The 25609-nt window shown below is 47.9% G+C and overlaps 1 protein-coding gene across 1 annotated transcript in view; it reads left to right on the top strand.

Annotated features, from left to right (window-relative positions):
• The window catches only part of Fng (Fringe glycosyltransferase), a 72284-nt gene that overhangs the window by 1056 nt on the left and 45619 nt on the right, over window positions 1–25609 (top strand). Inside the window, exons 2-4 of the mRNA XM_076814397.1 lie at window positions 697–936; window positions 5533–5581; window positions 8581–8683. Of these exons, the coding sequence (XP_076670512.1) occupies window positions 697–936; window positions 5533–5581; window positions 8581–8683 (392 nt within the window). The remainder of the gene's footprint in view (window positions 1–696; window positions 937–5532; window positions 5582–8580; window positions 8684–25609) is intronic.

The raw sequence follows: 25609 nt of genomic DNA, 5'->3' as shown, positions 1-25609 counted from the left end.
ACTTGAACACTATACCTCGATGCACTTCGACATCGTAGCTTTATATAATAAATATGAATTAGTTTAAAATTAACTTTACAAGAATCGGTATAGTAGTCATTCGAATAAAAGTTTTCGCGAAGCGCTCGAACCCATCGCTACATCCACTACTTTCATCAAATTAACTCCTACATTTGAGCGCTACTTCCGGCGGATATTGAAAGCTCAATTTCCCCAAATCCGCAATCCTGTTCAGTAAAAATATTCAAGTATCTTAAAACACTTCAAATCTTCCAGAATATTCCTGTACCTTAGATATCCGATATTATCAATTTTAATATACTCCCATCTCCGTCATCCCTGTCATCGGTGGCCTTTAAATGTCCCGCTTCGCTAATCGAGTCGCGTAGTTGCGAGCGTGGCTTAATTGACCTCGGTAGTTGCTCCTCGAGTGTCGAGAAAGGCGCGAAATAATTTCGCGTGTCTTCGATACCGCCAGCTAGGTTAATCGAGCGGATAAATTCTAGCTTAGTGCCGTTTCTTGCCGTTCTCGAAGCAGATCACTGCGGCGCTAAACGCGTCGCTCGTGTTTACGTTCGCGCGTTCGTTTTCGCGAATCGGTCGGTTGCCGGTCGCCTATCGTGTTTACATCGAGCGTCCGGCGAAATGTTGGTCCTCGGTAGCGTAGTGACGCCCCGTGTACGTCGCGTTTTCCAGTGGGTCGACGAGATGACCGTGGAAGTGAACAGCAGGAGCGTGCTGATGGAAACGCCAGCCGCGAGGAAGCTGGCCAACAACGAGGACTCGTCGGTGACGCCCGCGATCGCGACCGCGACCATGGCACCGTCCTCGACGAACCTCGACGACGTGTTCGTCAGCGTGAAGACTACCAAGTATTATCACCACTCCCGGCTACCGGCGATTATCGGCACGTGGTTCCAGTTCGCCAAGGATCAGGTACGTGACGAGAGCTCGTTCCTTCTACGCATAATCATGTTAAATGGCACCTTGGTACTTTTGGCGCCAAAAGGTGGCTCGATACCTTTCCGCCGCCATATTGGTATTGCCCCCTGTTGGGCTTCCCCGCCAATGAAATCGCGACGTGTGCATTGTTCGGTCGTTAAATCAGTGCGGTGAGAATTGTTTACTTCTCTACTAGAGAATTTTTCTGGCGGGTTTGAATCTTGGCGTGCAAAGGGTTACAAGCGGGTAATGCATTACGGATGTAGAGATGCAGAGTTTTCTTGTAGGTAGTTGATGTAAGTTAAGATAATTATGCTCGCAAAGAAATGCAATCGTAGACCGTGACCGGTCATCTGTCGGTAAATAGACGCAGGTTTACGCGTAGCCTTTGTTAATGTGCATACACGCGCGATATGCTCGACGACTGCCCTCCCCTGTGGGAACGGGATTCACTCTATTTCCGTTTTACTGTTTCTGCTCCGCATATGCCCCTTATTAGCGTCCTTCCTTCCACGATCGGAATAAACATCAATCCCACGGAATTGCCCTTACCCGTGCCGCTAATTCCTGACGTCATAAATTCTTCCATTGTCCAACCTCGGACGGTAACATAGGAAATATTAGTATCCGGCTGGTCGTTCACGAGCCATTACGAATTCACGATCCAATTTGCGGAAGATGATTTACCGCGTGGTGGAGGCTAGTGTCGGGTAGGTAAGCCGCCGGCCTGCAGCGCCCGATTGTTTACCCGGAGGCTCATTGAAAATGTAAATCGACTTCTTTCGTGCCAGCCCGAGTACCATTGGCACCCGTGGCGCGTTCGTGGGGCTATAAAGCCACGAACGGAGGACGTTCGCACTCTCCGTTCGATAATTCGTGGCGAATCCGAAGTGATCATAAAACGATATGCCCACTGCCGCGTAAAAGTCCGTAACTCGAGCAGCGCTTCCAGGCCGACCTCAATAAACGTGCACGGTGACGTTTAAACCGAGTGTATCGTTTAACTCGTCCCATTGTCCGCGCTCCAACTTCTAGAGTTTCACGCTGTCGGTCGGGGGAAAGAATGCGTAGCAATTGGCCGAGACTTGGTCAGGTATAGAAGCTGGAAAAGGTATAGCGAGGTCGTAAATGGCGGTAACGACTGACGTGGCGGTTCTGATCTCTCATATTTCTGTCAATTCCTTCCAATCTAAACTATCTTGCTACGCGATTAAGCCGTGATCATTTATATTTATATGTGTCTAAGAATATTTCACGGTCTAGTGATGCTTTTAATATTCTAATATTCACATAATGTAATTCTTAACGACAGTAACATAGGTTAGGAGCTCGCAGACGCGAGTCCCTGTGTTCCGATCGTTACAAGTAAAAATGACTGGTGACCCCTCAGTGTTTACTTTACCCTTCCACCGAGTTTACAACGTTGCTGTACTTAGGGGAGAGTACTGCTCTCCATATTAGTGTCAAATTTCAGTGGTGTCCCTAACCGTTATTTTTAGTTGAAGATTTTTAGCACTTATTTACTTCGATACGGTTACATTGCTATATTTTATTAACGATGTAACAGTGATTTTTCATTAATGAAAGGAAGGAAATATTTACGCAGGTTATTTGAATATTATAAAGAATATTATAATATATATTCTACCCTTTCCGGATTCTGTATTTAACCAATTCTGGCGTCGATCGGTAGCAAGTTTTTTCAGGGTACTTTTCGCTCGTATTTAGCTTGAGAAACTTTCGACAAATTGTTGGGCGTTGCATTCTGCGACTATCTACAGTCCGTTCGTGTGCATCTGAACAGTCATCCTCTTCGATTGGCCTGTCTTAAGCGCGGCACATATCCACTGGCGTTGATCCGTGGATCAGAGAGCCTGGTGGAAAAAGTGCGGGCGGCGATCGGATGATTTGTCATTAGCTTCAGTGACTGGCTCTGTATCGCGTGTTCCTTCGCGGATAATTGCTCAATTACGCCGTTTATTTATTTGAAGCCTCTTGCAAGCCTCGCCGACGTAATTTTACGCGACGATGGTACGGCTCACCTAACTAGCCTCTCCTTTTTACCCCTGTTATTGGTGGCCGCCGGCGCTCCGGCCTTGGGGTTGATTGGATTTCTGGGCCCGATCGCCGAGCGTCTTGCGAGCACTTACAAAGTAGCTGCGGAACAGCGGGAACGTTTTACGAGCGGGTACTTAATTTAATCAACCTGTACTCGACTTAGCCACACCGTGTAACGTCGGCTGTGCAATATCGTTTACGGAATATTCGCTATTTAACACGCTCCGTGTCACGGTGGAACTTCAGATATTTGTGAGGTCCTTAGAAAGCTAGAAACTGATGAGAAATATAGATTGAGATATTCAGTTACAGAAAAGCAGTAGTTCTATTATGTTGGTCGCAATTTCAGCTTCTTTCAGCTCTGATCTAATTCTGAGAAATATAAAGAAGAGAAATAAAAGGATATTCACACATGTGCCGGTGGTTATGAGAGTGGACAAAAATTAAAAAAATTGAATTTATCACTTATTTTGTAACGTAAGGTGGTGTAACACAAAGTACCTGAGTGAGCACTTCAAGTTTTTTTTTTAGATTTTTTACTTACACCGCTTTCATAATTACTGAAACAGATACGAGTTCCATGACAGTTTACCGATCTCTTCGTCCCTCCAACGCGGAGAAGTACTCCACTGTTCCGGACCGAAATTTTCCAGCGGTCCCACTGACGCCACCTCGCATAACTCTCATATTATTATATAAACCCTCCTTCATTCGACTACGTAATACTTGAAAATCCCCAAGATTCCAAGATTCGCTGCGTATCGCCGGTATCAGGTTTCCGCTCGAGTGGCAGAGTAAACAAGGAACGAGCTGGAATTTCATCAGAGGGCCGTCGTCGCCACACAGACATCGCAGAGCCTCTAAAACGCGAGCTTTTCTGGTGGAATCGGCTCGGTTCCGTCTAATTCAGCGCGCGCACGCGAGCCTCTTGATTCGCGTCTCGTCGCCCGTAGAATTTGGACCGTCTGTCGGGTGGTTCGAGCGATTCCCTTCGAAAGCTGCGCTCTCTCCCCCTCCCCCTCCGGGATTGGCTTAACGACGCCTCGTACGTGCGCGGATTAACGTAATTACGTGGATGTAACGCGACGCTGGTGCCACTGACGTCATCGAGTCGCCTCGTCCCTTTCGCGTGGCTGGCCGAGTCTCTTGTTTGCCGGATATTCGTGTTCCTTCTGCGAACGCTGACGTCCTCCCGTTCGCCGCTCACCTCTTTTTCGTCTCTCAAGACTTGCACGTTGATTCCTTTCCCCCTCCGGGCGACTCTTATTTGCCACTGCGCCGGACATCCGCCTCGTTGCTGGTTGAAAGGTGGGGGGAGTTGGGATTCACTATTGGAGCCGCGTTACTGTTATTACTTGTACTCGTTGCGCGGGAAATTTAGGAGAACTGTTTAGTAATCCTGATAGTTATTAAAAAAATTCTCCGTCGCCTCGAAGCTTTACTTTCTTTCGCACAACTTCGTTTTAGGGGATCTTAATCGTGATCAGTGGGCCACCCAGAGGGGGCAAGGGGCCCTGGCACCACCAAAGTAGGGGCGTTGTAAGAAGAAAAGAAAACTCAGTTGATTCTTTTGAATTTTTAAAATTTTAAATTTTTAAATTAAGCATTAAAATTAATTTTTCAAAATTTTAATTTTTAAGATTATTGAACTTAATTTTTTAAAATTAAAATTTTAAAATTAATTTTTCAAATTTAAAATATCAAATTAGTAAAATTAATTTTTAAAATTTTAAATTTTAAAATTATTAAAATTATTTTTTACAAATTCTAAATTTTAAAATTATTAAAATTATTTTTTCAAATACCAAATTTTAAAATTATTAAAATTATTATTTCAAATTCCAAATTTTAAAATTATTAAAATTATTATTTCAAATTTTAAATTTTAAAATTATTAAAATTATTTTTTTAAATTCTAAATTTTAAAATTATTAAAATTAATTTCCCAAATTTGTATAATCACCTAACGAATTTTATGGAATTTGCATTAAAAGTATTTTCATCCCTCCAACTCGGCTCCCCCCAAGATTAACTCCAGAGCGTTCCACTGATCGTGGGGTGGTTTCCGCGACTGCTAAAAATTTCCTTTGCTGTACTAATCGCGGAGCGTAGCCACGAGCGGTTAGGGGCTCCACGTCGCCGCCGTGCGGCACGAAAACGCATGCCGCCATGTGAAAATCCTCGAGACAATGATCGTGACGTCTGGCGCGCCACCGTTTCCCCTCTTTCCGCCGTTCTTGCGGCCGTTCACTTCCTGAAGGGAACTCTGCTACTAAAAATAGGCGACTGCTTTAACACGTGCACTGCGCCGATCTTAACGACCACGACGCTGGCGTGCGCTCGTCCAGATGAGGGGGGCTTATCGAGGGACCGAGAGGAATTCGTCACACGAAGGTGTCGACGAGCTTCTTTCCCAGCAGTCCCAGCCGTCCCCGATAATATTCCCCCGCCATCAAGATTTCCGGTCGAATTGAAAGCGCCAGAAGCAAGCTTCGAGCAGGTTCTTCACGTTCCATTTTGCTTCTGTTTCAGACGTGGTTCTTCACCGACAGGGACGACCCCTACTTCCAGAATCAAACGAGTGAGTATCTTGCTTTCTTCACTTTTTAAGTTCAGTCGCTCATTTCGAAGAGAATCAGATTGAATTTACAGTAAATTAATTGAGATAGTATCCTTAAGGGGAGGACCTGGTTTAGGACGCTGGAGAAGGAGATTTTCGCGATATTTTTTTAACGCAGAAAAATAAAGTCCGTCTTTCCAAAACTTCAGGAGTACTTTAGTATATATTTATAAAACACAAAAATATTTTAATTGAAATTTTTTTAAATAGCGGGACAAACGGCACCCTTAATTTTTGCCCAGAATAAACAAATCGAAGTTTAGTTTTCGCGAGCTCACGATACTTCCAAAATACTTCGGATTTCACTGTGAAACTTTAGGAATATATTCTCCAAGAGTATTGCTATCGATCAAAGCGGAAAAAAATTGAAAATTTCGAACCCTCTGAACCAGCTTCTGCCCGCAATCTACGCGAGTGATTTTTCATCCTCGTGGGATGGAGGAATGGATGTTCAATTCCTCGATCAATCCAAATACGTAAGAAACGAACGATATCCCAGGTCGCTGCAGCATTTCGCATTCCCCCGTAGGAGATTCGTGCGTAACTTTTCCGCCAGTGAGAAAGTTGAGGGGATCCAAGACCCACGATCGTTGCCCCGCGTTAAGGAGCCGTTACCACGTCGCTGGGCTCCTTAATTAAGGAAGTAATTAAGGCTTGGGGCCGAAAATCGTCGCACGAGAATAATTCCTCTGCAGCGTTTCTTCGGCAACGACTCCGTTTCCTGCAACCGATAAATCGGCGATCCCCCACTCGGCCGATACTTGCTTGCAACCGAATTTAAAAGATAGCAGGCCAAGTGTCTCAGCCGCAGGTACAGGTTTCTTGCCCGAAATGGCTCCATTATAGAGGAGCCCCGGTGGGAGAGAGGGTGAAAGTGGGGTGGAGGCGCGTTTATTTCTGTTGTAATACGAGTCACGGATAATTACGCCGGCCAGGGCTTAATGGTTGCCCTCGTTTATGCGATAATTGCCGGCGAAACGAGCGCGCGCGCGTGTAGGAGAGCAAGATCACCTCGCCTCCTCTACGCAATCCCTCTCAGTCGTTCGAAAAGTCTCGCCCGCGTCTCCTTGCTCTCCGCGTGATCCCCCCAGTTAATGGCCACCGAGGCATGCTCGTCTTGCACAACTATCCAGGCACAAATTAGTGGAGGAACGTTTCAATGGCGTGTCGTCCTCCGCGGCAGCAAGCTGCGCGATTAATCGCCGCCGCGCGGTCGTAATTAGAGCTTATGTAGAAATTGAGGAGCACCGACACCAAGTAGACTCTTGGGATCGGCCCCTTGGATTACCTAAGCTTCTGCTAGTCACTAAAATCTTAGTTGTCAAAGTCCTGTCATTTCTTCGTCTTTCGAGATCATCGATAATTCGGGGGAGGTTTGGTTGGAAGCGAGGCTAACGCTGGTCCAAGCTGCGCCAGCCAGTTTTCACCTTGTAATAGTCGATTATCGAGCATGGACGACTTGGTATTCCCCGCGGGAGGAGCCCGAACGGGTTACAATGCCGAGTGCTGGCTGTTAAATTCGCGGCTCCGTCTGTTCTCGCTGGTAGCACGCCGCCGGAATATCGCCGCGCAATAAACGGCGACGGAGCATTCCGTTCTGGCAATATTATCGCGGAGCGTGCTGCTGGCATCGCGCATACTAACAGCAGCCTCGGGCGCGGATGCAAATGACGGGGGAGGAGAGGCGAGCTCTGACGGAGGGACCGTCGAGACGCTCGCGTGGTACCCCTATGCGCTGGATCGTTCTTCCGTTTGCTGCGTTTCGGTCGTCTGAAGATGGAAATAAGATGGGCGCGTTGGAAAGAATTGTAGCTTAAAATTAATATTCAACTTGACGATTATAACAGGGAGATTAGTGTTACAGTAGACTTCAACAGAACATGCTTGTGTCCGAGGCGACTTCGAGTCAGTGTTAACGTTTTTAATTAAATAATTTATTTTTACATATTAATTCTAGTATCTTAAACTGATTTTTTTTTTAATTTAAGAACTAAAAAGTTAAATTTAAAAGCCGCTTTTCGAATTTCACAAATCTATTAACAAAACGGCTTTTAAACCCGGTAAACACTTGCTACAGAATTTTCTACGAACAAGAGAAGCGGTTGAGTTCTCCAGCTGTACGATGGAGCGTTGAAAGGTAAATAGTCTACGTAGGTACGAATGGATCAGTTTCCGATGCTAGTTCCTCGGGAGAGATGAAGATCGATGGCGATCTAGGCTATTTGATATACTATTAGAGTACAGTTGAGTGGCTCGTAAAGGGACGAACGCATCAGTTATTCGCGAAGCAGGAGCGTGGGTGGACGCAGGCCGCGGGGGAGGATAATGCCAAGCACGGGATGACGAAGGAGGGCGGAGGAGGACGTAGGAGGAGGGATGAGCACGCGAGCCCTCGGGCACCGTCCGACATTTGACCTCACCACGCGCTCTGCACCGGTTTGCACCTCCACCTAGGCCCTTTCTACCTGCCTCGCATAATCCACCCTTCGTTTGTCCACCCAGGCACGGCTGACGGGATATATCGCCTCCTTCGCCCTCCAACCCTGTTCCATCTGTCACCCCGAGTTTCCTCGGGCAGTTTCGGGAGATCGCAGCTCTCGATCCAAAGAGTACTTTGGAAGAACTTGCTTCGTAGAGGCTTCCTGCTCCTCCAAATCACCTCCACTCATCCCCAAAATTCGTGAGCTAATATTGAAGAGGGCAGGCGAGGCACTATCGCGGGAGTATGCAGATACCCCTCGAAACGTATCACGATGATCGTGTGCGCACAGCTCTCTGCCCCTCGCGGAACACGCTCGGCTCCTTCAGGAGCCCGGAGAGCCACCGGGACGAATTAATTAAAGCCTGTGCCAGCCACGACCCACGAGGATGATTATTAACCTCTTAATTAATTGCACGCCCACCCTCTATCCATCGAACCCACCACCGAGCCTCCACCAACTACCTCTGTTTGCTTGCAGACGGCCACATGATCAACACTAAGTGCTCGTCCACGCACAACAGGCGGGCCCTGTGCTGCAAAATGTCCGTGGAGTTCGACAGGTTCCTCGACAGCGGCAGAAAGTGAGTACGATTCTCTATCATCGCGTTGTCACCGGGAGCAGCCCGATAGGGATGACTCCTGGGGGATTAACGGTTTGACTGGCGTCGACGTCTCGTGGACAGCGTCCAAAGTATCGCTCAATTGTCCGCGGATATTTCCTTGAGTCAACCGCTTCTAAAGATTGCAAGTTTTACTTCAGGGCAAGTTAACTTAAGTCGTGGGATTGGAGCAGACCAATTTTTTAATTGCTTCGCTAGGCAAATAACATTTTTAGGCTACGCCGGTATTTGTCTGCCTTTTAATTTAATTTAATATTTTGATGTTTCGATATTTTAATATTTCGATATTTTGATATTTTGATATTTTGATATTTTGATATTTTGATATTTCGATATTTCGATATTTCGATATTTTGATATTCTGATATTTCGATATTATAATATTTCAATTATTAATTCAATAATTCTGAATATTTAATACTTAATATTATTAATTCAATACTTTTTAGAATTTTAAAGAATTTCATTCACCTGCTCTTACAAAAAATTGAAATAATGAGCTAATTAAAACTTTCTCGCCTCGAACGGGCATTTCTGAAAACCTTGCGCCACTGGAAGTGTTAATCACGGGTAGATCGTTGCCGCCGCCAAATATCCGCCATCCGGGGTGAAAGTATCCACGCAAGATTTAATTAGAAATCTCGCAGCGATTGCGAAAGAGGTGCACAGAAATCGCCGACCATCCTCGTACGTAGGCAGATTGAAGCTCGTGGCGAGCAGGGGTCGTTAATTGAGAATTATCCGGCTAATTAGCCGGGACACTTTGATCCCGCTGCGAGGCGACGCAACAGGTTGACCCGTCGCGATTCCTCCGCCACCGTTCGTTCTCCGTGCAAAATTTATATTTCCGCCATCTCCGAGGATTAAGCTGCCCCTCGATTTATACGCGCATCGGTAAACATCTCTAGCTGGGCGCGTTTATGTGCCAGGCTCCCTTCCGCCTTCCATTTCCTCGATCGGGCGAAAAATGTCGATTTATACGCCGCTCGGCTCGCCTAGGTGCTAAACACCCGGTTGCAGTCCCTTGAATCGCTGCTCGGGGCATAATTTATCGAGGTCGTTCCACCGGGGAATCGATGCACCGTGAGAGGCGGTCTCTGAATTCCTTCGAGGCGTCCTCCATGGTGGACGCACCGCGTCGATCCCTTTTCCGCGGTTAACTGCGCGGATCGACCCACCGGTGTCCTTTTCACGCAGTGGTAATAGTTGCTCGAGGAAACAGTAATAGGTGGTCGATTATTACCTATTAAACACCTGGAGTACAAGTCGCTTGAATCTTCTCGAGGAGAGGATTGAGGTTGATGCGCGGGGGAACTTGGGGGCTTGGGAATCTGGGATCTTCAGAGTAGCACTATTAAACTTACAAAAGCAGAAATAATATCTGCACCTATTTATTTTTACAATTTTATCCTTTGCTTTTGCCATTTTTTTTTAAATAAAAGTTAAAATTATCAAGCTTAAATGGAGAATTGAAAGTGTCGTGGCATCACTCCCGGAACTGCGGCGCCTCTCCTAACAAAAGGATGTTTTTGGTTTTAATTTTTTGAGGGTGATAAATAATTAAATTTTTATTTTCTTCGATGCAAGTAGTAGCGCAAGATGTTCAAGTAACAATATGCCTTCTGGGAGGAAGTTTCCAAGTGGTACAATTTTGCATAATTCGCGGCAACTCTCTAATTACCGTATTATCAAATCTGACCCACTGTAGATCGTTTATTCTCGAGCACAGTGTAAACTTCCAAACTTGCCTATAATCTTCTACGTACACAGCGGAGTTGGCTGGTCGAAAAGATTTGTTTGCAGAATTTTGTTTATGTTGGAAGTCGGTGGACGCTGAAAGTACATAGGGACAGGGTGGTAGAGAAAGCCAGAGGAAAGCGGAGTGGCCGATCGTGCATGCTTGAAGAGGCCATCGACGGGGATTTCCGGTCGGTACAAGAGACTCCGTAGACCGGCAAGCCGCTGGACGCTTTTTCCCATAACAATCCCTCGTCGAGTGGTTAAACTGTTTACCCGAGCGAGAGGCGAAACACGTAAACCAGCGAACGACGATGTAGCCGCGATAAGTGCGGGGATCAAAGAGCAGCTCGCAGGATGCTCGGGCGGGGAGAGGAGGAGCTGTAATTGTGCCTGTTAATCTGATTACGGGAAGGCCATCAGCGCATCCGTTGCACGCCAGAATCGCCAGGCGATCGTACTTTTTCGGCGCGCGAGCCGCCGGACGCGGGGATAAGAAATGGCATAATCCGGGCATCGGGCCGATAATTGGATCTGCGGTGTGGTGCTATTGCGCGAGCCAGATGCGTAATTGGCGCGTTGCTTCGTTGGCCGGCCGAGGGAGAAGGATACTTGCTCTGGTAGGAGAAGGGGTGGAGAGGAAGGGAGGAGAATGGGGACATGAAGGGATGGTAATTGGGGACGTAGTGGTTTAGGAAAATGGGAAATTGTGGGGACCTTGGGCTTTAGGAAATTGAGGACGTAGAGATTTAGGTAAAGTAGGAAATTGTGGGAAATTTGGGGTTTAGGAAAATAGGAAATTGGAGACGTAGGGGTTAAAAAAATAGGAAATGGTGGGGGACGTAGGGTTTTAGAAAAATCGTCAATTGCGGAGGCATTGGGGTTTTGGAAAATAGGAAATTGGAGACATAGGGGTTTTGGAAAATAGGAAATTGGAGACACAGGAGTTTTGGAAAATAGAATATTGGAGACACAGGGGTTTTAGAGAAAAGGAAATGGTAGGGACGTAGGGTTTTAGAAAAATCGTCAATTGCGGAGGCATTGGGGTTTTGGAAAATAGGAAATTGGAGACATAGGGGTATTGGAAAATAGGAAATTGGAGACACAGGAGTTTCGGAAAATAGAATATTGGAGACACAGGGGTTTTAGAGAAAAGGAAATGGTGGGGACGTAGGGTTCCCAAAAAGTAGAAAGCTGTTAACGCAGGGGTTAGAAGAGCAAAAACTTGCGGACATGAAAATCTACGGAAGCAAGAAATCGGTGGTCTAGGAAACTAAGAAAGTGGAGGTCTATAAAAGAACCCAGGAGTCAAGAACGCCGATAAACTCCAAGAAAAACACTTCCATTTCTTTCATCGTGAAGCTGAAGAGCTTCCAGCGCTACCGTAGTCGGCACTTCCAACGGAGCCTTGAGGAGGCCGAGGAAAATAAATAATGGAAAAGTCGGGCCGGAATATGCCTAGAGAAAACGCCGGTGAGACCCGGTAATTGGTTCGCGACGACGACGCGTCCCATTAGCCGTGTTTTTCTAGGCGCCACTCGAGGCCAGAGATAATATTTTGACGGTGTGATCGGCGGGCCCTGTCTAAACAGGGCATTTTCGACAGTCGAATCGGCGATCGCGTCTCTGTCGCAGGGAAACGCGGAAGCCAAGTGGCGCAGCTCCACTCGAGCCTCTTAAAGCGATCCAAGGAACATTTGTCCGGGCTTACTGGAACACTTACGCGACTGAAATGAAAGAAGAATTTTCCGGAGCTAACGAATCCTTGACCACTCGAAGCTCCAACCTCCCTTCGAACATTCTTTCCCTGCATTTCAGCCTCCGTACCCGGAATAATGATTATTCCTTCTGCTTCGCTTGCCAGTCTCGAGATCCAAGTGTCCCGAGCAGAGACAGAAGATCGCCACCCATCTCCGTCAAGCTTCAGCGTACGGAGCTCTATTCCTGGAGTCCTGCAGGGTGGCCAAGTCTGGGGCCCACGTGCGTGCGCAGCAGTCGACACTTGTAGGGGCCAGAAGAAGCGTGGAAAAAATAAATTCCACTCGGGACGGTCGCATTAGCGGGGACTTGAAACGCTTCACTGTGGCACCGTTCGGAAAGCAAACAATTAACGACGATATGAATCTTCCTGCTGGCTCCAGCTGACGCGGCGATGCGTATGGAAGAGCGGGTGGGGGGTTAACATCGCGTGCTGGATAAAAAGGACCCATTTCTCCGCGAGCATATTCGTCCTCTTCTTCGTGTTGCCCCCCCATTCTTGGCATCGAGAGAGAGGGGGGGCATTGCTCGATGGAGACGGAGCCTCGCGTCGCCTGGATATCGGGGGTATTATCGATGCAGCGTCAGGTGGAAGACCGGTATCGCGACTGGGGAGAGGTAAAAAGAAGAGGACGGGCTGAACGTATCAGATAAACTTGTCCAGCGAGAAGACGCTTAATGCTCAGACTCGAACCACGTGGATCTCCTAAACGAGCAACCTGTTCGTCGATCAGGTTCCACGGCTGCGCGTTGGGTGTAGGTTGCGTCACTCGCGTGACAAATTCTGCTGGTACTTCCGGCGGCAGCCACTTTCTCCCCCGAGAGGGTTGCTCTTCGAATCGCGGAGAAGCAATTTAGAAATGTTTCCCGCGGGGGTGGTTTAAGGATCTCGCTCCCCCCGGACGTCCCTTTACACAGCCGTTCTACTGTGCCAGCAACGGCCACGCGTGCTCGCTACATGGCCCCTTTCGTCCAGCTCCGATTGGCGGTTGCACGTGCACGAAGGGGATCCTTTTGTGCAGCTTGAGAAAAGTGTGTATAATAGGGGAAGGCGCAGGGAAAGGAAGAAGCTGGGGAGAGGGTCGCTCGCGAGGACGAAGAGGACGAAGAGGAGACGTATAGGGGGATTAACGAGGGGAGGGAAGAGGGAGCAGCTGGCCCGCTGGAGGAGACGATTCAATCTTCTTTTCTCTGTCTCCTCCGCCTCCTCTCCACGCAAAGCCATTCGAGAAAGAAGAGCCGTGGGGGGACGAAGGGAAACGGAGGGTGTCTCGAATGTCGCATGCGGGCTCGTTCCGTTCTTCGCGGTCCTCTTCTTGCCCTCTTTGTGATCCTCTTCCTCTTGTCCTCTGCAACCCTTCTTCTGGAGCTCTCCTCTTTCCTCTCCGGCCTCCGTTCTTCCACCTCGTCTTCACCCCCCTCGGTGTCGAGCAACTTGTTCCGGGGCTGGGAGGAGCGTGCATGATTTATCGGGCCGTGGAAACTTTTAATACGCTTTTCGACAGGTTGTCGGGAAGTCCTCGCGACTCTTATTGGGGGAGGGACGACGGGTATTTGTCTCGCGCCACGCTTTCTTATGGATTTATCACTTCGCAGTGTGTGCAGCAGTCTCTTGGTCCTCGAGGATCCTCTGGTTATTACAGTCGCTGCCTTTTTCTCAGAGAGCCGAAGCTCGAGGACCCACTCGATTTCCCATTGGCCTCGGGTCTCCCCGGCGATAGATAGATATCGAGGAATTGTGATTCCCGCCGCGGCGATTCCTAATTCCATCCTCGCGGTAAAGGCCTTTTTACGCGTGACCAGAATCTGATTAGCGTCGCGCGACGACCCGCTACGCGACCAGAAACGGAATCGTGCTAAATTCACCTTCGACTCTTTCCACAACGCGGGGCCTACTTCGGGGACCCTTTGCCCCGAGCTGCGATAGAAAATTCCAATCGACAGCGCCGCTGACATATCCAGCCCGTCGATCCTCTGTAACCGAAATTAGGGGAAAATTTAATCTTTGATTTCTTTCGAGACACCGCTGAAATCAAATCTTCCGACTGCGAATCAAAGAGGACCCTATTGGCATTTTCTTATTTCCGCTACGCAATCTGGTGGCGAAAATTAAGGCTGTCTAATTGGGTTAGCTGTTACATGTAATTAGCAGTTACATGTAATTAGCAGTATTGGGAATTTCGACTGTTCGATGATGGATTTTGTAAAATTTAACAGACCATTTAATGACAAAAACATTATTGCACTGTTTCTGTTGGAGATCCGTCTGGCTTTCGTCAACAAGCATACTTTCCAACACTTCACCCTGTCTTTCTTGAGAGCCTTCGAGTGATAGACAATAACTCAGTTATTGATAAATATTTTTAAATAAAAAAATTACGATGCACGGTACTAGATGCAACCCTTAAAAGGAAAAAAGATTTTTCGAGAAATGTGTTATAGCTTTTGAGTAAAAAATTTCCAAAGACCACCCTTTTTTGGGCCTCCTGACTGAGCATGACCCCTCAAGTTTTGAACGAGAGTCTAATTTCCTGGCACGCAACATTTCAATACTTGTGCGACACCAGTCCTGCAACGCGATCGACCCGATCACAGAGCTTACTTTAGTAGATGGCGCTCTCAAAGTATTTCCCAATAGCGCGAACAGGGCTTCAGTCCCAATTCCCTTCGATCCCCCCATTCGTTGCTCGACCAGCTCGGACAAATTTCGAGTTTGCTCGCGCGCATTTCACCTACTGCCGTTCGTCGACCATTGTTCCCGCGCGATAGAAGCCTAGATCGGTAACGACGATACCGTATGATTTATAGGTGGAAGTTGCGTGTATCTCTGGCGGCGTGTATCGCGCTCGTGGCCGGTGAAAGGGCCGGCCGGCCGCTCGGATCACGAGGAGCGTGCGGCATTTCAGCTCGCCTTATCGCGGCCCGAGCCGCGCCGTTTGCACAGCGATAGGCCGCGATGCGTATCGGCCCGTTCAAATAACGCGCACCGAACGAGTCTCGGGATCCGAAGCCTGCTCGCGAGCTGTTTAACTTTGCCGCAGGAAACGCGATAGCGCGATCAAACTTGTTTGCCGATCGGTCCCAGCGGAGATCTCGATGTCACCTTTGCGCGCGCGCGCGTGCTCCGTGGAATGGGATTCGAGGGGAAGGTGTTCGTTGCACTTTCCATCGCCGCGAAAGATATCGATAAAGGGGACGTTGGAAAAGACAGAGCGTGGATGCTGGACGAGAAGTGGTCTCCGTTCAATGTCTCGAGGATATCCTGCGCCGTGGCAATTATGGGGGATGTCCGCAAAAAAGCTGCTCCGCTGCTGGACACGAAGGGTTCCTGGCAACGGTGGAGCGCGCTCGCGTGACTTAGTATTCTACATATAGGCAGGGAGCTGGCGGTGTAATGCCGCATAATAAGCGTTTAGGAACGCGGACCGGGCCCTCCTCCTTTCTGCCTCGAGTCCTCGGCTTCGACCCCGACCACCCCGTCATCCTTGGCGTCCCTCCTGTCGACGCCCCGACGTCCATCTTCCTCGCTGACGATCACCTTCTCGTTAACTCCTTCGTACCTTCGCTTCTAGGTATTCCGGGTGGTAATTAGGCGGGCCCCCGATTGACTAATTGTGCAGAAATACATCTCGGTGGTTTCTACTCGCAGTCCAGGTTAGGACAGTAAGCGAACATGTACTGAGATTCGCAGTGCTCCACGCTGAGTCCTTCGAGGGACAGTCTCGGTGTAGGTTTCGCGAAGCACGAGGGTGAGCAGCGTGAGGGCAAACTGAGAAAAAACGCTTCTTTTTTTAAAACTAATCTTTATTAGGTTTATACTAAACAAGTGAATATTTACAATTTCTATTTTTAAATTTTAAATTAAATTATTTTCATTGCAGTGTCTGATATCTGAACCACAACTCTGTAGAATTTTAGCTTCTAATATTGAAATTTGTAAGAGTTACAATTTTTTGAAGATTTCTTTCCTTTTGTCACAACGTATGGTAATCTAGAATTTTTCTATAAAAACTCTGTTAAAATTTCAATCAAAAGACTATTGGAATACGTTCTAGGGACCTTGAAATTGAACCATGATTTTTTTCATAGCAATTGGATTCTTTAGATGAGAATGGGAGTCATTCAAAAAATTTTTAAATAAGGGGTGTGTCGACGAAGGGTTAATGCGAAATTAAATTGGCGGCTTTGAATCAGAGCTAATAGGAGACTGCTTAGTCCTCCAAGTCCTTCTCTAACTAAAAATTCCCTAACACTTCAATGCACCTAAAACTTGCAAACCTCGGCAAAGACCAGCCCCCAAAGAGATTAGGTCTATCCCTCTCGGTACCAGCGGCTCGGTGAACGTCGATTTCCCTCGCTGCCGATCCGGGGGGCCCATAATCCCCTCGGCGGGCCCAGGAAGCGTGGAACGGTCAGCGCGGCTCCCCATTCCTGCTCGTAATCCCCGCCTGAGACGTACGTGTCCCCTGGTGGCAGGTGTACATATCTGGTGGACGCTGCTCGTCTACGTGATCCGAATTCGGCGATCCGCTGCGTGTTCCCAGAACCGTGCTGCGGCCGGCCGTAGAATATTATTTCACCGACGACGCGGGACAAGAGTCCGGGTGTCGCGGGGGGGAATAAAACAGAGGGGGTGGTGTTTGGGATGTAGGATCGGCTGGCCCCGCGCCAGCTCCGTCGCCTTTTGTCCCTGCCTCTGCACGCGACCAGCCTTTCGACTCGATACGTACACTGCCGTTCATAAGTATCGGGACACCTACTCTGCGCGCAGTATTTTCTAAAAGCATCGCGAATTTATTGAAGCACTCTAAGAAATTCTGCGTTATTTTGGTGTTTATAGTAAAACCGGGGAAGAGTATTTGATCTACCAAATATAATTTTCTATAAATACAGTAAGTGTTTTCGCTTTTAACTATTGTATGAAAATTGGGATATTTTCACTCAAAATCGAGTCATAAATCCTCATTCCTCATGTACTAATGTAGGGTAAAGGATCCAATTACTGACACCTAACGAATTACTGTCATCTTAAGCTACTGTACTTAAAATAACGAATAAATAAACTACAGTATATAATCTATAGTATAGATTATAGGTTGAATTACATAATTCTTTTTGTGTATGACTTTACATCGTTTATTTATTCATTATTTTAAGTAAAATAGCTTAAGGTGACAGTAATTGGGTCCTTTACCCTATTATTTGGAAAGAAACCCCTTCATAGTCTTAAATAACTAACAACCTTCAATAATAAATAATAACAATATTATTAATATTCCTTTTCTAAATTATTATTTTTATTTTTTTCCTTGTAGGAATTTAATAAGTTCTCAAAATATTAAACTGTAAGAATTAAATGAGCTGAGCTTTATTTTTGTAGGCTCGTTTCTTCTAAATATATGATATTGGGGGAAATTGGCGCAAATTCGTGTAACTTTACAAATTCCGTGTAAGGGTTAATACTTGTGAATAGCAGTGTATATACGTGTCGCTGGGCGCGAGCAACGGTCGCCAAGAATGCGCCGAGCAGCGAGCTTGTCGAAGGGATTCGCGGGTAGGCTGTTTAGCCTGCTCCGCAGTCGGTGCATTCGCTCTGCGTCTCGAATTTTGAGCGTCGAAAGGGACCGGGGGTCAGGAGGGTCGGTCGGGCTTGTGCGTGGATATTTTTTAGCCAGTAACCGTGGTAAGCGTGGCATTGTTTCGTCCGTCTACTCCACGATCGATCGTTTAATCGATTTGACCCGGCGCGCCGTCGCAGCGGGGCCAATTGATTTCGATGACGCTGGTCCGTTGCGCGGTCAGCCTCACGATTAGGCGATCGATCGTTGCGTAACCGCGTCGAATTAATGGCCATGCACACTCCTCGTAGTTGTAGGATGGCCTAGATACTCTTTCATTCGTGAAGCATATGTTTTCCATTGATTACGACTCGTATTCCACGTTCTCTGTAAAGCTAGGCATCTCCTTGGCGCAAGGACTTTGTGGCAACTTAAGTAACTCGTCGTCGAACATTCCGCTCCAAAGAATCATATCTGGTTACTGAGGAATAGGTACAAAAGTTCCTATTGTTGGTTCATAGAATCCTGATTTTATGTAAAAAATTTTTTTAGTTTTTTTTTGTAAAAATAGTCACATTCATTTGGATTAATGAGCTGAGGCACATTTCGTGATCCAAGAGTTTACCGTTCGAAAGTTTTTAGGCGACAGACACACGAACATAAAAACTTTCTGATTTATGTATTAAAATTATAACATTGCGTTGAATACAGTTTGATATAAATTTCATTTTCGTCATAACTCGGTGTTTGGATTTTTGTACCTCTTCTTATGAACTTTGAGGGGTGCTTTCACCCCCTCAAACATATAAACGTGGTAAAATAAAAAAACACGTAACTAGTTGTTGTTTTTCGGTCCCCTAAAACACATCTGAAAATCAAAGCAATCGGAGGCGGCCACCTAAAAACCTCTCCCTTTCAGTTCTGTACTTCGCTTGTGCTCAGATCATTTCCGTCTCCTCGGTATATTATATTTCCAAAGTATAATCGGTGTGCGACGTTTCATCCCCGAGATCCACATTCAAAACTGATGGCCACGTGGAAAAGTCTAAAGGTTGAAAGGGGTTGGTGCGTTGCACGCGTGGCGGAAAGTCTCGCGGATTAGCATACGTCGGGGAGCGATTCGTAAGCGGTTGTTCCGAGACGGAGAAGTGCGTGTCGCCATTTGCAGATCCACCGTTGCACTCTCCTCTCTTGTATGCACCGAAACTGGTTTGCACCTGATACCAGCCTCGCGATCGAATGACGCGTTTCAATGCGTCCCCCTCCCATCCCCCGTGGCCCCCTATCCTTCTACATACCCCTTCTGTGTTCTTCACGAGCTCTTTTTTTCTTCCCCCTCCCCTCGATCCTCCGTCCTTTTTTTTTCGAGCGTAATGCTCTTTTTTCCAGCGCTCACAAAGATGAAGCTCACGCGAGCCTCCCCTCCGATTCATTTTTCCCCCCTGCCTCGGCCGGGCTGCTGCCCTCGCGAATTCAGCCCGAGATCAACCTATAGAATACAGAAAGGACACCGCCTGTCCACTCGCGCGCTGTTCCTTGGTATACACTCCTGGGCTGGATGGCTGGGGATGGCGGGGGGAAACGTGGGCAAAAAGTAGATTAGAATGTAGCTTTCGAAGCGATCGATCGTTGTGATTATTGGGATTTAGAGGGGGGGTTGGAGAAGTTGGGGTCTTGAGAACTTGGGAACTTGAGGACTTCGGGACTTGAGAAATTGAGGACTTGAAAATTTAGAGACTTGAGAAGTTGGGAGCTTGAGAACTCGGGAGCTTGAAAACTTTGGGACTTGAGAACTTTGGGACTTGAGGACTTCGGGACTTGAGAAATTGAGGGCTTAAAAATTTAGAGACTTGAGAAGTTGGGAGCTTGAGAACTCGGGAGCTTGAGAACTTTGGGACTTGAGAACTTTGGAACTTGAGGACTTCGGGACTTGAGAAATTGAGGGCTTGAAAATTTAGAGACTTGAGAAGTTGGGAGCTTGAGAACTCGGGAGCTTGAGAACTTTGGGACTTGAGAACTTTGGGACTTGAGAACTTTGGGACTTGACAACTTTGGGGCTTGAGAATTTTGGGACTTGATAACTTTGGGACTTGAGAAATTCGGAGCTTCAGAACTTTGGGACTTGAGAACTTTGGGACTTGAGAGCTTGAGAAATTCGAGGCTTCAGAACTTTGGGACTTGTGTCTGGAGGAGTTCTGTTTCAAGTGGCGTCAACTTGCTTTCGTGCGTTACACACTGGAGTCTCAGAACCTGCATTTTGAAACGCCTTGCGACACTCAAAGTATATACCAATTTACATAAAGATAGCAGATACTCAGGAGGAATTCGTATCCACATCGATCCAAGGAAGTTATTCCACACGGAAATTCCCCAGCCCACATTTCCCCGGGATCAAACATCTGGTTCGGTTATCCAGCGTGCACTGCGATCAGACATTCTCGTCCACGGGCAGAAAAGAGTCCGCTTCGATCGGTTTCACGAAGCGTGTCGCAACGCCTGGCGTTTGCGAAAGCCCCTGGCGAGCGAATCGCACCGCTATCAGCGCGTCGAATAGTTGGCGCTTTATGGCCTGTGCATGGTTAATAGCCGAGCACGAGGTCGTTCGGTTAGCTGCTAAAGCAGATCGGAGCGGCTGGCTCGCTACTCTCCGCTGCACTTCGTCCGTGCAACTCTTCCACGCTTCGCGGGCAACTGCTTCCTGGAGCGAGGATCACTTTGCATTCGCTGAGGAACGAATTGGTCCTGCTTCTTGGAACCTGGCGCTCTTCAAAATTCACAAATCAAGACCCCCCTACAAGAACAACCCTTCGGTATAAAACTCTCAAGTCCCTTCATTAAGCCAAGTCGCGATTAAAGTCTCAGTCCTCTAGTTTCTCGACTCGATCGATCGAGAAGCGATGGTTACGGGAAGCGTGCCACCGCGATAAGGTCCCCTGGACACAGTATTCCTGAACGTTTCAAGCGGAGGAGGGACGAAGCACAAGGGTGGTCGTCGTTTGGCACGGAGCCACGGGCAAAAACTTCCACGAATTCTCGATAAGGTGCAGCGATATCGTCCGATTGGCGAGGCCCGACCGGATACTCGAGGACTTTTTACCCGACCAGCGTATCTCGAGAGCCAACGTGTACGTGTCTCCGCATGAATGATTCCATTTACCGCGAGGACGGGCATGGCGACACGCTGCTCGCGATCAATTCGCGAGATTCCAGCTGGTTTCGCGGAATCGAAGGTGCCGCGGCGTTAATTCGCCACGTTCGTATGTGTACTCGCGAATCCATCGCTCGGGTTCTCCAGATGGCTGGTGTTATCTAGAAGCTGGAGCACAGAACCCGGTATATATTTAACGCTTCATTCATTTCGAGTAAGGTGTCGGATTCAAATTGGAAATTCAGATTCGAGAGTAAACTCTTATATCGAAGACAGAGGAACGCTTGCACCCCTCACCAGTTTAAAGGCTCTCGTCCTCCAGCTAATCTGTTAGCAGAAGCTTGGATGCTCCATTGAAACCGAAAACTGTCCGAGCAGCCCCGAGCACCCAGATCCAAACAGTCAGCCCTGGTATCAGATAATCAGAGGCGTCTGCCGCAGAAAATTCGCGAAGCGGACGGCGCGCACGATAAGGGGGACGGGGTGGAAGGCAAAACGGCGCAATTATCAGATACGCAGGCCTTGTGTACACGCCAGACGGAGCGTTCCGTGGAACTCTTTTGTTCCACTTTCGAGTGTATCAAGTTATATTGTGTACCGGGCAAGCATCGTGCCGGATGTAGCAATGAGCGGCACGGCGAGAGTCAACGAGCCATTTCCGGGGCCTCTCGCTGCAGAATATTACATTGATAACAGAAATTGCCTTCCAAGTGTTCGCGACAGAGAAGACGTTCTTCTCCTCGAGGAGCCGAAGAAGAAAGCTGGGCGAAGTAAATGCTCGGGCTTGGAGCGCGATCCTCTTGCGAGCTTTCTTCCGGTTGCTGATTTGGCTTGGATCGAAGTGCAGGGGCGAAGGGGAGTTCTTCTGAATCCTCTCTTCTGATGCAGGGCTAGGGGGAATTTGAGGAATTTCTTGACTTCGGATGAGTCTATTTCTCACTTGTGCAAGCTTGTACCATTCTAACTGAAGGCTGGACTTGGGAAGGAATTGAAATTTCTTCGATCTGAAAGTCGACCAGATTTTATGTACATAGAAGAAAAATGGAAACCTAAGATCCCCGCGGGGTTCTCCGCGTTCTGGTCAGGCGCGTTAACAATTCTCCCAATGTCGACTCTCCGGTGTTACACTCTTCCGAATTCCACTTAACGGGCGCCACCTGTGCGCCAGTCGCACCGTAGGCCGATCCCGAGCGCCGAATGCCTACATTCGGTATCACTTTTATTGAATCCTGCTTGGAGAGGCTTGGTGTGTCGCGAAGGGCGTTGGTGGCTATGGAAGACGAAAAAACAGAGGAACTGGGGACGAATAAAACTTGTCGCGATCGCAGCCGCGTAACAGAATATCCACCGAGGTCGGAGAAAGAAAATCTTGCGGTCGTAAGTCTGGCCTTATTGTGTGTATCGGGTGTCCAGGAGTCCGACGTTCGGGACCGCTCGATATTCCCTCTGCCCCTTCGTCTTCGACCTGAAAACGCTCTGTGCACTTTCGAAAGATCTTGCCACATGCGATATCCTCTATCTATTCTGGGCCAACTCTCAACATCGCTAGAAAGACTCCTCCATGGCGAACCGAAGCGTCTTACCGCAGCTCGATCAGGCTCAACTCGCTGTATTAAGAAATTATCTCCAAGAAACACATCCCTGCGGTATCGACTATCTACAATCTTTCATTCTCGGCTACAAGCAGTTTCGAACCTGGACTATATCCTTAACACCCTTATCGAAGTTGCCTTGAAAGCTGCTGTTCATTTTACCATTTTACTATTTTACCGTTTTACTGTTTTACAATTTTACCATTTTACCATTTCTTCATTTCTTCGTTTTTCCATTTTTCCGTTTTACCGTTTTAACATTTTACCATTTTACCGTTTTAACATTTTACCATTTTACCATTTTACCATTTTACCATTTTACCATTTCTCCATTTCTTCGTTTTTCCATTTTTCCATTTTACCGTTTTAACATTTTAACATTTTAACATTTTAACATTTTAACATTTTATCATTTTATCATTTTATCATTTTACCATTTTACCGTTTTACCATTTTACCGTTTTACCGTTTTACCGTTTTACCATTTTACCATTTTACCATTTTACCATTTTACCATTTTACCGTTTTACCATTTTACCAGTTTACCATTTTACCATTTTACCATTTTATCGTTTTACCATTTCTCCATTTTACCAATTTATCATTTTACCATTTTACCATTTTACCATTTTACTTTCCACCACTTGATTCACTAGTGGCCGCAAACTGGCAACCAAATCCATGAATAAACCGACTCGCTCCTTGCAGCCAACAAAGCTCCGTCGCCAAAGGGTTGATAGAGGCCTCTGCACCCCCATTATCCTTGACCCTAGAAGCATTACCCTTTCACGCACCGACGCGTATAAATTAAACAGCCTATGGTTGGCAACGCGGAGCCACGGGATGGTAGCATTGTGCTCGCAGTGGGCCGAGAATTATGCGCGCCTTGGCAGGAATTAACCGCGGCCACCAGCGGGGGTTGGCTCTCACCCTACCCCCGACATAGGACCGCGCTCTCAGCCGCACATTCGCCTGCGCGCCTGCGTAAATGGAGCTGCAATGGAGATTCTGCGGCACGCCGCCGCCACTGTGCACCCGCCTGCATGGCAATACCGCGGTGCAATTGCACTCACACCCCCGCCAAATAAGCACCGCGGTGAAGAACTCTCGCCATGACGGTGTTTCCTGGCGCTGCGGCGAGGTCATGGCTCTGTGGAATCGTGCCATTACGTGGGCTCTGTGTCTGGGAAGCGAGGGCGATAGATAATTAAATAACCAGAGTTGGGAGAGTTCTAATCAAAATTGCTGTGAAATTTCATTACTGGAGCAGTTCGCCGAGAGCATAAGTAATAATCGCATAAATAAATGCATAAGTAATGCATTAACCCTACAGTGCGCACGTGGGGCCCGACAGGGCCAAGTGAACAGTTAAATGAATAAAGCTTTACGTAATTCTGTTCTCATGATATGAAAAAGATTCAAATAACGATGGCCCGTAGTGTCATAGAGATGTTCGTTCAGTATTTCATTTTGATATAAATATTTTTCTTAATAAAAATCGAATGCAATAAATTAAATACATGGTGCAATAAATTATTACACGGGGCTATTAAACTAATCAAACTCACGCGATTCGAGGATTCAGTATCCAGGATCATGTCTGCCGGGTGAAGGTCTGGGTTTATTCGATGGCTAGAATACCGAAGTTCCCCTTGGGTTTCAAAGGAGAGAGATCATAGTTTCGCGGAGAATATTTCCTTGGAACGGAGCGATAGGATCGATGTGGGTTATACAAGAGGTACAGGCTTGGATCGTAGCCGTTTCTGGACAGTTACTGGGGCCCGGTTTAATAATCAATAATTTCCCTCACGGGGCCCGGGGGCTGCACGTGTACGGACCGTGCCACGATCGTGGCAGCCAGCCGCTTTAGTTAAGTCCCCCGCCACGCCATCAGCGACCCACTGTGCTGGACAATAGTTCCTCAGCGGGCCTCCATCGAAAACTGCTCCGTGGGTCTTGTCGGTTGTTTTGCTCGACAAACAGCGCCGGAGGTGTGCACACTTCCTCCTGGGGAACATGGGGCAGCTCTGTGGGTCGATCTCTGAAATTTATTTATCGTCACGCGTCGAGTGCCAGGCTGTGTACGGAGAACGCCTATGTGCGTCCAGCGACTATGGTCAACAGATGGGGCTGGATGAGTCCCGCACGAGGCGTCCGCTCTCCTGCAGCACGAACCTCGAATATCTTCGTCACCTTGCCAGACAGGAAGCGGCAGGAAGGACCGCTGGATCTCGACGTACTTACATGGTCGGCGTCGGACTTTCGAAAGCTGTGCCAACGCGGCGCAAAAGGCGGGAGGAAGTGACGCTCGACTTGGCGGAGAGGAAACCGGCGACAGTGGAGATGTTGCTCGTCACGATTTCGCCGATAAAGCGGTGTTTCCGGTCTCGCCTGGCCGCACCTGTATCGGGTGACTAACTCGGTCGCCGCCTGCAAGATGTTGCCCGCACTTGGCCCTCTTCCTCCGCTCCGCCCTCCCCTCCTCAGTGATACTAATTGTCGCTGGAGATTTCTCGGGGCCCCTCGAGATCCTTCAAACCCGCGATCTTCAAGGTCGCCTCTCCGGCTCTTCGAGGGTCCCGCGCACCGTGCGGAGAACGCCTTCAGGCGTTCGCCTAGCGTGCTTAACGAATATCATCCGAAGGTTTCCGCACGCGGTGCGCGCTTACTGATAGAAAGGTTTTTAAAAAATTTAGGACCAGATCATCGGTGAACGTAGGTTCAAATTAAGATCTAGGCCTCGTAAATTCCTCCTATTCGCCGAGCAGGCGAAGGAACGGCGCGGAAGGTCCGCCGTAACGCGCGCCGAGCATTATCCACTCGATCTGCTCGGTATCGAAAAGGTCAGGGCTGACGTGTGCCGCGCGCTCGCCACGGGCGTGGCGATCACGAGTCGCGTATTAAAATCCTGACCCGTGGCCGGGAGCACGACCCTTTCGCGTAAAGCCGATCGCTTTCGCCGCGGCCCGGGCGAGATCACCTGGCGGTCTATACCGCCTCCAGTGAAATCCAGCCGCAGACACGCTGCCAGACGATCCACGAGCCTCCGTCTTATCTATAATTGCCCCGTCGAGGTAATTACTCCGAGAACAAC

The sequence above is a fragment of the Andrena cerasifolii genome, chromosome 6, assembly GCF_050908995.1.
Source record: "Andrena cerasifolii isolate SP2316 chromosome 6, iyAndCera1_principal, whole genome shotgun sequence".
NCBI lineage: Eukaryota > Metazoa > Arthropoda > Insecta > Hymenoptera > Andrenidae > Andrena > Andrena cerasifolii.
This window is presented reverse-complemented; position numbering and strand designations above follow the sequence as displayed.